General features: G+C 35.3%; 2 protein-coding genes and 1 long non-coding RNA gene across 4 annotated transcripts in view; 1 reads left to right on the top strand and 2 right to left on the bottom strand.

Moving 5' to 3' along the window:
* LOC125799089 (uncharacterized) overlaps positions 1–14,825 on the top strand; it is a 106,830-nt gene that overhangs the window by 16,294 nt on the left and 75,711 nt on the right. The gene's annotated exons all lie outside the window — the stretch shown is intronic.
* Positions 1–14,825, bottom strand: part of atp2b1a (ATPase plasma membrane Ca2+ transporting 1a) — a 242,731-nt gene that overhangs the window by 9,999 nt on the left and 217,907 nt on the right. The gene's annotated exons all lie outside the window — the stretch shown is intronic.
* LOC125799085 (uncharacterized) lies at positions 2,146–7,399 on the bottom strand. 2 transcript variants are annotated; one of them, XM_049474999.1, is made up of 3 exons: positions 7,242–7,399; positions 5,268–5,313; positions 2,146–4,337 (listed from the first exon to the last, which is right to left on the bottom strand). In XM_049474999.1, exons 2-3 carry the CDS (start codon positions 5,278–5,280, stop codon positions 2,584–2,586), a joined length of 1,767 nt encoding a protein of 588 aa, XP_049330956.1. In that variant the 5' UTR covers positions 5,281–5,313; positions 7,242–7,399; the 3' UTR covers positions 2,146–2,583. The 2 variants fall into 2 exon arrangements, with proteins under 2 accessions (XP_049330956.1, XP_049330955.1); XM_049474998.1 differs by having other exon boundaries at positions 2,146–5,313; positions 7,242–7,398.

A 14,825-nucleotide genomic window follows, 5' to 3' on the forward strand; every position in this document is an offset into this window, starting at 1 on the left:
GGTTTATGTAATTGCAAAAATTTAACAATTTATCCATATGAAGCTAGTTCACACAAAAAAAATATATTTTCAACATAGCATAGTAGAGGTGTGCCAAAAAATCGATTCACATAAGAATCTTGATTCTCATTTACTACGATTCAGAATCGATTTAAAATGTCCCAAAATCGATTCTGAGGGGCGGGTTTTAGACTGATTTTGGGCTGGGTATTTTTGTTGGACCTGGCAACCCTGGGGATAGCGCTTGTCCTTTCAAACGGAGATCTTCCAGACACACACAGAGCGTAGGTGTTTGAGAATCACCGGTAAGATGGCAGAACAAGCACTATATTACATTAGATTAACGTGTAGTTTCAATGTTTTATGGCAGAATGCTTCATAACAAGCATAAAAAAGATCGCTAGTAGTTAGTTTCAGTAACTGTTAGCTAGCTAACTAGCTAACTTTCCAGTTCCACCTTAAATAACGCTACAGGTGGCAGCGGGCTGCAGCATTTAAGGCGGAACGGAAAAATACAATAAGCTAATCAGAGCTAATTTCAGCTCCTCATCACAGAGGAATTAAGGAATGGACCATATGAATTAATTTCTCCACCTCCTGCCCCCTTTCTGAAGAAATACAACGACCTTAAATTAACTAGTTAATCAGCAGCTGCTCCTGAACTTTAGCGCTCCACTGCTATCATCACATCAGCCCAGCAGCGTCACCTACACACCACCGCTAGTAGCCTGGTAATAAAGCAGTGTTATTTATTATTTATTTATTGTTCATTAACGTCATTGTGATATCCCAGTGATTCCTCTGTCACTGAGGACCCACATTCCTGCACATTTTATTGTTTTTGTAACACATTACCTGCTCCAGGACCAGTGTATATTATGGAGGGTTTTTTTTTCAATAAGATTCATAAGCCAGAAGCAGAAATTTTTATAATTCAAATCGTTTTGAATCAAAAATCGATTTTGAATCGAATCGTGGCCCCCAAAATCGGAATCGAATCGAATCGTGAGATAGTAAACGATTCCCACCCCTATAGCATAGACTTACCTGTGTATCTGTGAACAAAGCTGGCCACTTGGCCTTCACTTCTGCCACAAGTGGTTGTTCTTCAACTATTTATTTTCGCCGCAGAGGGAATGTGCTGGCCATCATATCAGTAACTTTCTTCCAATCAACTTTCTTCTTCTTTATCTCTGCAACAATGGCTGCCCTCTCCTCTTCCAGCACATTCTGCGTTTTGCCTTCAGGAACATCCGGAAGAAAGTTGACTTCAGACTTTTTAGCTTTCTTGAGCTTCTGCTTTGGTCCTGAATTTCGGCGATTCACTGTTAGCTCTGAACATCCAGACACACGAAGCTTGTTGCGGTAATTTCCCATTTTAAACTTTAAACTGAACTTCCAGCAGTACCACCCCTTCACAGATCCAGGCTCTCTCAGGCAAGGATGTTTCTTAACAAGGCTCTGTGCAACAATGTCATACTGCTCTCGAGATGGGTATGCTGAGTATTTGTAAATTTCTTCAGCCAATTTTTCAAGTATCTCAGATTTAGTGTCTTTATTTGTAATCAGAAGGGTTCCATTCTCCTGGTAGGCTTCATTACCACGTTTAAGCTTCAATTCCACATCGTATGAGAATTTTGGAATCACAAAAGGGTCAGGCCATGGCCGACGGCAGGAAGGAGTGTCCTCCATGGAAGATGATGAGGGCGACGAGAGACCTGCCGTGTCCAACGTTGAGTCAGTCTGAGGGGACTCGGGGATTTGCTTGAGGATTACCTTTAAAGTGGCCTTCTCTTTTGGAAGTTCAGACAAGCTTGACAAGTTGCAGAACTCATTGCCAAAGTCTGGATCTTGAAATTGAACTACAAAGTCAACTCCCAATCCAAGCTTGCATTTCAAAAAAGAATAAAAGGAATCAAGAGTCTCTGGCTCACTGTCAGTTTGTATCTTCCTAATATCATCCTTGTTTATAATGATTCTTAGCAACATTTTGTACACTAGGGGAGAGGGAGGAGGGGAGAGAAGGAGAGAGAAAAAAAAACTCACTATATTGCCTCATCACACTGTTTTGTTTCTCATTCACCAGCTCCTTGTTCAAAATTTCACATTCTACATTTAACAATACACTACAGTGTCTTGGTTACATTAAAGGTGGAATTATTATTTTAAAGAAGCTGATGCATTACAAGCTATTTATATTTGTGCTATTATTTTTTAGCCCATATAAAGACACTAGCACTTAATAGACAATAGTATGTACTGTGGGGTCCAGACCATGGAAGAAAATGGTAAAGGGAGGATAATAAAGTATGCATAGAAATCAAATGACTCACTAATCATATAATGTCCTATATGTATAGTGAAGCTGATAAGTGGACAGTGAGTATAGAAACAAGGATGTGGTTATTATGTTCTGAATGGACAAAACAATAAAATTGTTTATGTCTTTTACACTTAAATGAGCAAGACATACAATTATACATGAACACCACAAAACAATTCTAAAAAATTGCAACATCTTATAACGTGGTAATGTAAAATTTATAACTATTTTGTATTTGACTAAATTTGGTGAAATTTACCTCAATGGAGCAGAAACCCTTTTGGAGAGATCAGAAGTCTGCCTTTCACCATATACGCTGACAGGGGGAAGTAGTCATTGAGCTCCTCTGGCTGGACTACAAGCAGCTTTGCAGAGTGGTTCTTGCAGACTTCATAGCATCTGAGGTGTTCCAGGTACCAAGCTGTATAAGGTTCCACAACAAAACAGGGCTTGTTTTCCACAAATAGCACATTAATAATTTTCCCAAAATTAGGAAGTCCACTTGTGCTTCCAGTGGATAAAAACATTCCTTGAGTGTACTTTGTCCCATGGATAAAGGCAGTTGTGGCAAGAGATACAGAAGTCAAACATCCAAATTTCCTTCTGATAGCATCTTTCACAAAGAGGTCCAAAATCTCAAATGAAACAGTTGAAATTTTTCCAACTTCCACTGTTGGTTTGAACATGTTAGGCATGTCCATGTGATACGCTAACATGAGCTGGTGCCTTGAAGCTAAAGTCACCAAAATGTTCTTGAAGTTATTAACATCCCGGACAACTTTCTTAAAGAAGCTGTGTTTGGCCTCAAATCGTATTGTCCAGAAGTCGAGCAGAGGACCAAAGCAGCGAATTAGATAGGGATAGTGTTCAAGAAAGTGGTGCTTTGGTTTTAGCTTAAACGTAGGAAAAGCTTCCTGTACAAGCTGCCGATGTTCAAAGATTTTGGCCTCAAGGTAGAACAGTTTTTCCTCAGTGAATGTAGATGAAGTTAAAATTTCCAGAATGTCTTTAAGATCCAAAATGACACCCCAAGCTTTGTCGTTCTCTGGTACTTTATCCCCAATTAGCAATGGCAGCAGTCTCAAAAGTGTCCAATTTTCATGCCCGTTCCCCCCAATTGTCCCCTTTAACGTGAATGCCTTTGGAATTGCTTGTGGTTTGTTTGTTTTGTCCGAAAACTTGTATGGGAAACGCTGAATGGCAGTATTCAGTTCCTCTAAAGTAAAATACTTCTTGCCAATCAATGTCTTTAAACACAAACACAGCTCCACAGGCACTATTCCCTCTAGCAAATCATGTAACAAGTCAGGTGGAAAGCCCGTTATGCAGTGAAAATAATTTAGTTCATTTAAAACACAGTCACCCTTAACTCCGTCAACAACTATGCTCTCGTGCTCTTTAAGGCTCTTAACAGCTTCATTGTGCAATATTTTTGTTCTTAGTGGAAAGCATCCAGTTCTTACTGATGTACTCTGAATATCACTGCGACTGGCTAAGCAGAATCTGCAAAATTTATCAACAGAGAATGACTCCTGAAAGCCAGCAAACGAATGTGCTCCTAAATTATCTGAAGACACATACAGGACTGTGCCTTTGACAAACGTACCTAGCCTATCAATGTAAAATCCTTTAGTTTCAAGTGTACAAAGCTCTTTAAGCAGTGGTTCAACTATTTGTGCATACCCAAATGTTTTCACATCATTACTATTGCTCAGCAAGGCAAGGTATATACTAGATAGGGCAGATCGGTATTTGGCAGGCAAATTAGCAATTACCCAATAAATAGCAGTTATTTTATGTTTCTTCCTTGAAGTTCCCAAAGGGTTGCAGATTTCAAATTCATCTATATACAATCCTAAAGAAATTGATAATTCTTCTTGAGAAATAATTGGATTCTCTTTAAAATACAGTCCATCATGAAAAGATCTGTACTGACCAGAGAGCGATGGTAGATTTGTTTCCTCTAAAACTTTGTCAATTACATCACACTTGTTCAACAATGCTGGCAACACACCTGAAATTGGAACATAAACAAATGTTTTGTTAAGTAAAGGATCTAACACATACTCCGTTGGCTCAATTACGTTGAATCTTTCCTTGTAAAACAACTGTCTTTTGTATTCAGTTCCCAGTGGTCCACTCTGTGACAGACAACTAAAAGGATTGGTTTCCTGTAAGCTTTCCTTTAACAACTTTAGTGTGGCCTCATCTATATTACAACTGAGCTCTGTAAAAATGTTTTCTGCAGTTTTTTTTGACAGGTCACCTGCTAAAATTCCAATTTCGTGAAGTTCATTGATTATTTCCTGGGTAGCTGATTTAGATACATGCAAGATGGCTTGCATTCGTAGAAGCAAAGATGCAAGTCTATTCCTAATTTTGTCACCAATGCTACCTCGCTCTTCTTCATCATCAGCAGCATCCTCATCATCATCAGACTGAAAATCAAAACTATCACGAACAGCTGACTCAGTGTTATTAGAAGAATACCCACCAGTGTCTAATAGGGGATCAGAGTTTTCACCATGTGGTGGGCCATAAAGAAGCTCTGCTTTAAAATTTTGTAAAAAATCCAAGGCATGATATCGACTTCTGTGAGAGGTAAAACTGGAATAAACTTTTGACTTAAAATTACAACCATTAAATGGGCAGGTGACAGTTTCCTTGTTTTTTAATTGAGTGTTAAGATGACAAAAGTATTGTTTATGATTTGCAGGTTGACTAAATGCACATAGCAGACATCTGACTCTAAAATTCACTTTTTCACCGTAGCAAAATCCATGTTGTCTCACATGTATTCCAAGAGCCTTGTGTGACTTAAAAGAGCACACACAGTCACTGTAAATACAAGGAATCGGTACTCGTCCTCCGTAATGAGAGTGGCTTGATCTGTAATGTCCAAGTATTTTTCGACGATTGTTTGTGAAGTAAGTGCAAAGCTTACATTTCCACTTCATGCATTAACAGCACTCACACCCTCAGATCACAACCTAAAGGATAAAATAAAAGAATAACAATTAGGGTTGCAACAGGGAGAAATTTTAAGGTACAATAATAATTATTAGTATTACAATTACCCTACATTATCAACAATAATTATAACAATAAATACAAACTGCTACAACAATATCGAGTTATAAAATTAAATCATGTTTATGTTGAGGTAGATGTATATGAGGAAGTGTATAAAACTGTCCTATAAGTAATAGTATGAATACCACACTGTAAACGTGCTTATTATAATCATAATAGATTGAAGGATTTTAAGAGTTTTAGTTCAAGTTAGAATTTAACTCGGCAGGCGTTACCTACAACTCTTACCATTCAATAGGATCTTAACATTAAAAATGTTTTTTTACTGTATATCTGTTTTATCTGTGAAATAACTAGTTGTTGCAAATAAAGAGGATTATTTCTGACATGATTAGTATAGCAGAAAAGTCTCTTTCCAAATTTACTAACTAGATAGTGTTGCAGTCTTTAGTAACCTGTAGAAAGGGAAAAGGTGTAATAAGCCAGCTTTTCTTTAACAGGATTCTTGCACCATTTAAAAGACAAATTAATCATGCATTTTAAGACCTTTTAAGACTTTAATAAATATAAATTAAGAACCCAAATCATAGCCATTATTACTTTGGGAGAAAATGCATTGTATTGGAAATCAAAACTTAAAAATCAAATCAATCAAATATTTATCAATATTTTTTATCAATGTTCATCATTATCTGAGTTGGCCACATTTTTAAAAATAGTCATAAAAACTCACAAAAACAAGTTTTGCACAGCGTGCAGATTGTGATATGTACCCCCACTTGGGTGGGAAGACCCAGTGATATTTACCATGCACAAAAGAACTGCAGTTGTAAAATGCAGACTAATAATATTTATTTATTAAAGCCTTAGTCAAGACTTTTTTAGACATTCCAGTTAGCTAGCTGGCCGTAAAGCGTTCGTTTGTTAACATGTTAGCTAGCCCAACGCTAAAGTTCAGTAAGTTAGCTCTCCCCTAACCTTAGGTTTCTTCCCGGTAGCTTAGTTAACTCGCCCGTAAGGTCAGTATGTTAGCTAGATCTGCGCTAACCTTAGTTATACTCCTACGTAGCGTAGGAACCGCGGGAACCCTGTCACGAAGGCATTTGTTGAAACTGCTGATCTAGGTTAGCGCTGCGGCTTGACCTCCGACTCTGCATTTGTTTGCAACTTGTAAGGCGAGAACGTTCCTCGACTGATTTTTGCTAAATACACTGTCGAACCCACCAGGAGCCTTAATTTTGTTAAAAAAAAAGTCGAAAAAGCAACACGAAAAAAATGTCAGTGGTCGCCTACCTCAACATGTTTCCCTGAAGCTCTGCATTTTACCGGACTAACTTCAGTTAGTTAGCCTGTTGCGACCCAGAGTTAAATAAAAAAAAACGTTCCTAACCCCATTTAAGTGTTTATACTGAACTACCCATCATATTTTCAGGGTAAATACTAGCCTGTTGCACTTTTTTTGAAGGTGAAATGTAGGTATTTCTGCCAGCCTCTCATTTTAGTATTCGGTTCCACCTTAAATAAGGTGCTGGCGCCAGAAAGGACTCACCATTTAAGGTGGAACGGCTAAAGAACTCAGGTCAGCTAATTATACCCTAATCTTAAAACATACATAGGTTAGCTAACATATGTCTAAATGTTTGATAGATACCTTTATTTAGAGGTATGCCTCTCTCTAGCTATGTAGCTAGCAGCTAACATGGTTATTAGCAAGCAACTAAGCTAACTAGTTAGCTACCGAAGGCCAGACAACAATTACTTTAGCTAACATTACATCTAGCCAGCCAGCAACGTGCCTTACATATTATCAGACACCTTAGGAGAACTATGAGAACATTATACCGGCTCAAACGCAATAAAAGCGTGAAGAGATTAAAAAACTTACCCGAAAAGGTAAAATGCCCGCCAGATTCAACTCGCCAGATTTGAGAACTGTCTCCAGCATGAAATGGCGGACCTCACGGACGCCCTCTATCCTGAAGACACGCCCCCTGCGCTGACGTACCGCACGTTAAAAAAAGACGTTGAGGCACCTGCGCGGTTTAAATTACTCTGGTGATTTCAGTTGACTTGAAAATCTAAGTTGAAAAAGCTTTTTATTTTTTAAGAAACAATAAACACGAAATAATGAGTTATCTCAACAAACTCCGCAATGTGTAGTCATATTAACAATACATTTTAAGTTCAGATAACTAAAGTGCAAGGTTATTTTTTACAGTGCAGACAACATAGACAATCAACTTTATATCACTAAAGCTTGAGAAATTAAAGGTTTGTTCTCATTATCATGTTATGCTTCAACCCACTACAAGCCCATTTCAAACCGAAGTTCTCCTTTAAGATTTTTAAGAAGTTTTATTTTCCCAGAATCAGAAACTCATACTGGATTTGAGGGGTTTGAGAGAGATGTGTTAGACTTGTGTTCTGGTTTAATGATAAATGTATGAATGTTCTTAAGCTGGAATAAACTGTACACCCAAGACACTCACTGAGAGTCTCACTGGCCCTGATCTGCACATTCTTCACACATTACCTAATCTATTTTATAATTGTGTGTACGAGTGTGTGTGTGTATAAGTGTGTATAAGTGTGTGTGTGTGAGTGAGTGTCTCCACATGTGTTTATGTGTGTTACACAATCGGATGTGCGGGGGCGGGAGCATCTGCTTATTTTGTTATCACTGACCATTTTCCAAAGAGGCACCAGAGGAGACCTACAGGAGAATTCCTCTGCAGAAAGTCTTCATTTGACCCTAAACTGACCCTGAATTAAAAAAAAAAAAAAAAAAAAAAAAAAAAAACAAGAAGGAACTACACAGGGCACTTTCTGTACACTAAAAAAAAATCTAACATACTTGTATTGCACTTTCTACAAGGTAAAAAGTAACACTTAAGTATGTTTTTTTAAAAAAGGATACTTAACATACTTAAAAGTACATCCGTTTAAAATTTAAATATGTACTTAAATACATACTAAATGTACTATTTATGGCAACTAAAGTATATTTCAGTTGTAATTAAGCTATATGTAAACACAACAAAAAGCATTAGGTTGTGCTTTTGAGTGTTTTTCTTTTTTGTTTGTTTTCGTAAAACTTCTGCAAGCTTAAGTAGATTTAAGTATGTGTTTTATTTTTTTATATTTTAGTAACAAACTTGAATTATTTTGTAAATGTAAATTTAAGCACTTTAAGACGTTTTGTTTATGCCACTATATATACTGTATTATTTTTGAAACACAACATATAATTTAAAACATATTACTTAAAAACACATTTCATGGAAATACAGAGAAAGTATATTTAATGTGTATTTTCATAAAGTATATTACATAGAAAAAAAATACTTTTAGTATTCTTTACCTACTTTGAACATACTTTTAATGCTCCTCAGTATACAGTACTTTCTTTAACCAGGGGAAAGCTTTCAAATGTAATGAGTAAAGCAATAAAGAAACTAATTTAAATGTTTTATATAAAATATTCAACTTTTTCCTTCCCATATTTTCTTTTTTTTTTCTTTTAACCCCCAAAAATGATCTATTTACATGCCTCGCTCCCGCATCACTTACATAGCAATGGAGTTTATGAGTACATCTAAGCTGATGGGTGTTGTAATCTGGAAATGAGGTGAGTTCAGGTACATTTCTGGCGTATTGCTATCGCTATCTTGGCAACAGAAAACACAAGAGTTAAACACAGGAGCTAAAAGGGAATAAAAGGACTGGAAGCAGATGTTTAGTTGAAAAAGGAAACTAGAGTTTTTTTACCAATTTTTTTGCAAAAGTTACAAAAATGTACAATTAACAAATAACAAATAAAAAATATAAGTGCATAACAAAAATAAGCAGTTTCTTTAAACCAAACGTCTAAGGTGAGCTATGGATGGTGGCATAGGAAAAAAGAAAATAATAAAGTGCGCTAAACTACCCAAAAACTAACCCAAAACTAATCGAACCTCAGCTCAGTACCTGTTGCGTATTAGTCCAGTTTCACCATTAGTCCATCATTCACACCAGCCACAGAATCAATGAGGAGCTCATACGCCACCATAGCAATTTCGGTACCACTTTAAAATAAGACTACAATTAGATTACTAATGGTTACTAATTAGGTTGTAAATGCATTAAAAATCATTAATAGTCAGTTATAACACATATGTAGAAAGGGCAACAATGACCTTTTGTTTGCCAATAGTGAACCCAGAGCCATCTATACTGTTGCCCTTTTTACGTATGTGTTTATTAACTGATTATTAATATTTTTTAAGGCATTTACAACCTAATTAGTAACCGTTAATAAACTAATTGTAAACCCTATATAAACCCTTTATAAAGGTAGTCTTATTTTAAAGTGGTACCGAAGCATACAGAGGGAAAGTGACACTATTATGCCTCAGTTTAAGTAAATCAAGAGCTTGTTCATGAAATCGTATCCCACTACAGAACAACATTAGAGGAGAAATGAAAAACTTTTATCTGGGATCAGAGGAGAAAAGCTGGACTGAAGTTTTGGAAGGAGCGTATGTGTGAAAATAACTCCATATTATTGGTGGCTAGCTGTTGTGTGTGAGAAAGTGAGAGGACGAGAGAGAGAGAGAGAGAGAGAGAGAGAGAGAGAGAGAGAGAGAGAGGGAGAGAAAAAGAGAGAGAGAGTTTTCTTTGGAAAATACCTGTCAGAATATAAAATATACTGTATGATATCTTTACTGGTCTCTCCAGGCTCATGAGTATAGTCTGGTATGTCTGGATCTCTCTCTCTCACTCTCTCTCTCTCTCTCTTTCTCTCTCTCTCTCTCTCTCTGTTTTTGTGTGTAAAACTCATTATTAGACTATTAGTGCTGAGTCAGGAGTTGGAGAATTTAAAGGCATGGTTCAGGTAATGAAGGGAAGCACTGTAGACCTGCTGAAATGCTGCTCTTACAGTTATATTGTACCTGTTCTCTAACTGTTAAACAGCCACTAAATCACTAAAACCATATATGTTTTTTCATTAAAAGCTGAAATGTGTTCGTTTGAAGTAATTAAACATACCAATTTTGCCTCAAACGTTTAAGAAACACGTTTCAACTGTGCTATCAGAGTCTCATTGATTTCCCTTTTGCCCTGCTTCTAAACCCATACATCACTCAATGGCCATCCCAAACTATCTCTCCCATTTTTTAGCCTTTTTGAAATTTGAGCTGAGGGTGGAGTCAGCTAAAACCAGGGGGTTTAGTTACCTGTTAATCACAGTACAACTAGTCCACTAGCACTTTTCTTCATCTGTCTATTATGTTTTTGCATTCAAAAGAAAAAAACAAATCATCTGAAAAGTTGAAGTAGGCCATCATACTTTTAGAAAAAATTGAATTGAGCATCATCTTCCTGTTTCGCTTTAGTTGGTTAAAGTTTTGGCTTTTACTAAGCTTTGGATCATTGTCTTGTTGCATGGCCCAACTGTACTTTATTTTAGGCTTCCTGGCATATGACATCATTTCCTTATCATCATAATTTGGTGACACATGGCAAAATTCGTAGTTTCTTTAATGATACGTCTTCAAGTTTTTATTGAAAGTTTTGTAGATAACAGATGTAACAAACAGACTTTAACACAAAAAAACTTACAATGTTTTCTTATCTCTTTTAAATCCCATCCCACCCCACCAAAGATTTACTTAAATATCTGCAGAAATGTGAGGGGTGTACTCACTTTTGTGATACACTGTACATTTTTTCATAATGTCTTCCAAAGTTACCAATTTCCATTGATTGCCAAGCAATCATAAATGATAATGCAATAATCATTGAATATTGAAATGATCTTAATATATTTTTCATTTCTTGATTAGATTAATGTTAAACAGAATATACACCATTAAAAAAAGGTTTTAGACATGCTAGTTGACCACACTTCTGGATTCACTTAAAGTAAAAAAAAAAGCAGTTGACACCTCATTTTATACAATTTCTGGCTTTTGCATGGAAACATATTCAAAACCAGGGTTAAGGGCAGCGGCATGCCTCTATAAATCCTGTAATCCTTTGAATTTTGGAGTGTGGTTACAGTTTGAAGCATGCAATTGTGCAGCGAATACGTAACCTTTCCCTTTCTGCCAAAATACTAAATATGCCCTGCAGTGCCGACAGATCAAATTCAGACTTTGAGAAATGTGCCAACAGATTCGGGAAGCTATATATGGCCAAAGGTGGTGAAATGTCCTTAAACCTGTGTGCAAAGGTTATATAAGGCAATCTTATGATTTTCATGGGTGACTCTTTACATTAAGTGCTGATAAACACAAAACTACAGCATTAAATAATGTTATTTTCACATTACAAGTAATAAATGCTTTAGTGTTTTAATTACTCTGTATGTCATTTGCTTGTGTACTGCAGTTATGCATACTGTAATCACTAAATATTTATATTTAAGTAGATATTAGTCTGATTGTTGCTTATGCTTCATTTAATCATCATATACTGTATGTGTGTGAGTATATATGAGTGTTTGTTGGAATTCAACTTCAACATGTAGAAATTGTGAATATAAAAAAACATGATTAACCAGTAATAATGCCTTTGTGAAGCATTATTAACATCTGTTATTAACATTACTAAGCACTTATATATAAAATACACATATATACCTGATGTAAAGTGAAATTGAAATAATTCTAATCTATGAAAAGACCTACTCTATTTCCAATAGAATTAAAAATGTAAAATATGTAATAGTATATTAGTTAACTGACATCAATAAATAAAACAAGTAACTAGCTACCTCTGCATAATATTTCATTAATACATTATGGTACCACTTTAAAATAAGACTACTTTTATGAATGGTTTATAAATGGTTTACAATTACTTTATTAATGGTAACTAATTAGGTTGTAAATGCTTTAAAAAACAGCATTAATAATCAGTTATAACACATCATTAGAAAGGGCAACAATATAGATGGCTGTGGGTTCACTATTTGGCAAACAATAGGTCATTGGTGCTCTTTCTACGTATGTGTTATAACTGATTATTAATGATTTTTAAGGCATTTATGCATATGGAAATATTTAAGTAAATATTAGTCTGGATCATGCTTATGCTTCATTTAATCATCATCATATATATATGTGTGAGTATATATGAGTCTTTGTTGGAATTCAACTTACCTGTAGAAATTGCAATTAGAAAAAAACATGATTAACCAGTAATAATGCCTTTATTAAGCATTATTAACATCTGTTAAACGTTACTAGGCACTTATATAGACAGCCCTGTTCAGTAAAATCCATTTATACCTGATGTAAAGTGAAATTTAAATAATTCTAATCTATGTAGAGATCTACTCTATTTCCAATAGACGTAAAAATGTAAAAAAAAATCTAACAGCCAAATATATTTATAACTAATATAAATTAATACGTATTTAACAATTACCGTATGCACAGCTGCAGTATATAAGCAAATGACAAGAAAAGCAGTTGTTACTTGTTTATCTAACATTTGTTAACATTATTAATTAAGTGTATGATTTATTTATTGTTCACCTTAACAAATGCTTTACTTCTAATGTTAGCTAATGTGAAAATAACATGAATTACTTAAGCATTGTTAATGCATTACCTCACGTCTTATTAATGGTAACTAATACATTAATTCATGTTAGCTAAATTTACTTAATGTAAAGTGTTACCTAATCATTAAATTAAGGGGGGAAATTATATCAAAACAAGTCGGCAAGCTCTTTACTGTAGTTGGTTAGCCAGCAAAGGTTTAGCATCTGAACTTCTATAAGTTCTTTAATTCTGTGTTAAAGATTTAAGGCTAATGCTGCTTGTTTTTTTTTTTAAACAATAAAAATGCTGGAGAATTCTGTCAGACCTAAGCTAATGTTTGTCTTGCTTCCTCTTTTCTGTTCCAGTCTTGTTTACTTGCCTGTTTTGTTGCTGTCTTGTATCCACATTAGCCCCGCCTTCTCATTAGTGCCCCACCTGTTTCTAGTTTGTTACCCGGCCCCTTGTTTTCTTCCCCAGGTGTTTCTTGTTTCCTCGGCTCTACTTATACTTATCTTACTTTACCAAATCTTTCAGCTTTGAGCTTTCTCAGACTTTGAGCATCATCTGCATGTTCAAATTCAGTAGGTTGAAGTTTGGGGTTTGACTACACTTTGGATCATTGTCTTGTTGCATGACCCAACTGGACTTGAGGTTTCCAGGCATTTGGCAAGTGTCACATCGATTGGTTACTTTCATGTTATGGGCAAAATGTGCTATAGATCGCTAAAAAATAGGGACCTCGATCTCACTCGCATTTTCTCAAATATAAATTTTTTATTGGTGCATTCAAAGTCATGAAACTGCTATTATACCACTCTAGTTCATGCCAGGCTTAAATCTTTTGGATAAAAACACAGTTAATGAGTCACACCATGACAGATTATCCCTCAAAGTGATTTACCTCACATTACAGCCTTTAGCAAAACTAAATAAGCAACCAAATCTGCCTTGACTAATTAATAATTCACATAAAGAGGACAGTTTATTTTGGGACTCATTTGAAATGACAGAATCCATGATTTATTGCCCTTAAAGCAAAATATTATCATATGCTTTTATGGTACGTTTTGTTAAATGTTTCCCTTTGGAGACTTTCACTGTTTATCTATCTGTTTTTTTGAAGCATGTTTGGCCAATTTAAGTGACTCAGTCTTCCTCAGAATCTAGCAGTGGCAGATGTCTTTAAAAAAGTGAGAAACTCTTCCAGTGAAAAAACATATATCAAGGATTTTGCCTTTATGAGATATTATTTAACAAATTTCCTGAATAAACAACTTTAAAGCTAAATGTATGAAATTTGCTCTTTTATGTAAAGAAAGAAAACAACTGAAAACTGAGAAATTGTGTACATTGTTACATAAAGTACCATTCAATGTGTTTTCTTTTTCGTCTTTTATTTTTATGATTTATTTTACATTATATATTAAATATTAAAGATCTAATATTAAAGCTATACTGGGAAAAAGTGTTAAAAAAGCCAGAATATGTTTTATACTTCAGATTTATCTTTGAGGACAGATCTGCAGACTCTTGGTGAGATTTTAATCTCAGTGTCTTCATGAGGGAGAGTCACCTGGAATAGTTTTCAGTTTTCTCAGAGTCTTAAAGGAAGGAGTTTCTGGAGGTGCTGAACAATAGCTGCTGCTTTTCCTTCACTTTGCTGTGAAGCTCCAGCTCATCTCAATTAAATCACCTCAAATCACCATCCCAGTTCGTCATGTTTAGATCAGGAGATTAATGTGGAGGACTAAATCATTTTTTACTGTTTACCACGTAATTCCACGTCTTTAATATTAATCTACAATGAAGAAAATACTTTAAATAAAGAAATACAGAGAAAAACTGAATGAGAAGATGTGTTCAGTTTTTAAGTGATACTGTACATCCTAAAAGTTTAAGTACTGTATTTTTCGCACTATAAGGCGCACCTAAAA

The sequence above is a fragment of the Astyanax mexicanus genome, chromosome 2 (assembly GCF_023375975.1).
Source record: "Astyanax mexicanus isolate ESR-SI-001 chromosome 2, AstMex3_surface, whole genome shotgun sequence".
Taxonomy (NCBI): domain Eukaryota; kingdom Metazoa; phylum Chordata; class Actinopteri; order Characiformes; family Acestrorhamphidae; genus Astyanax; species Astyanax mexicanus.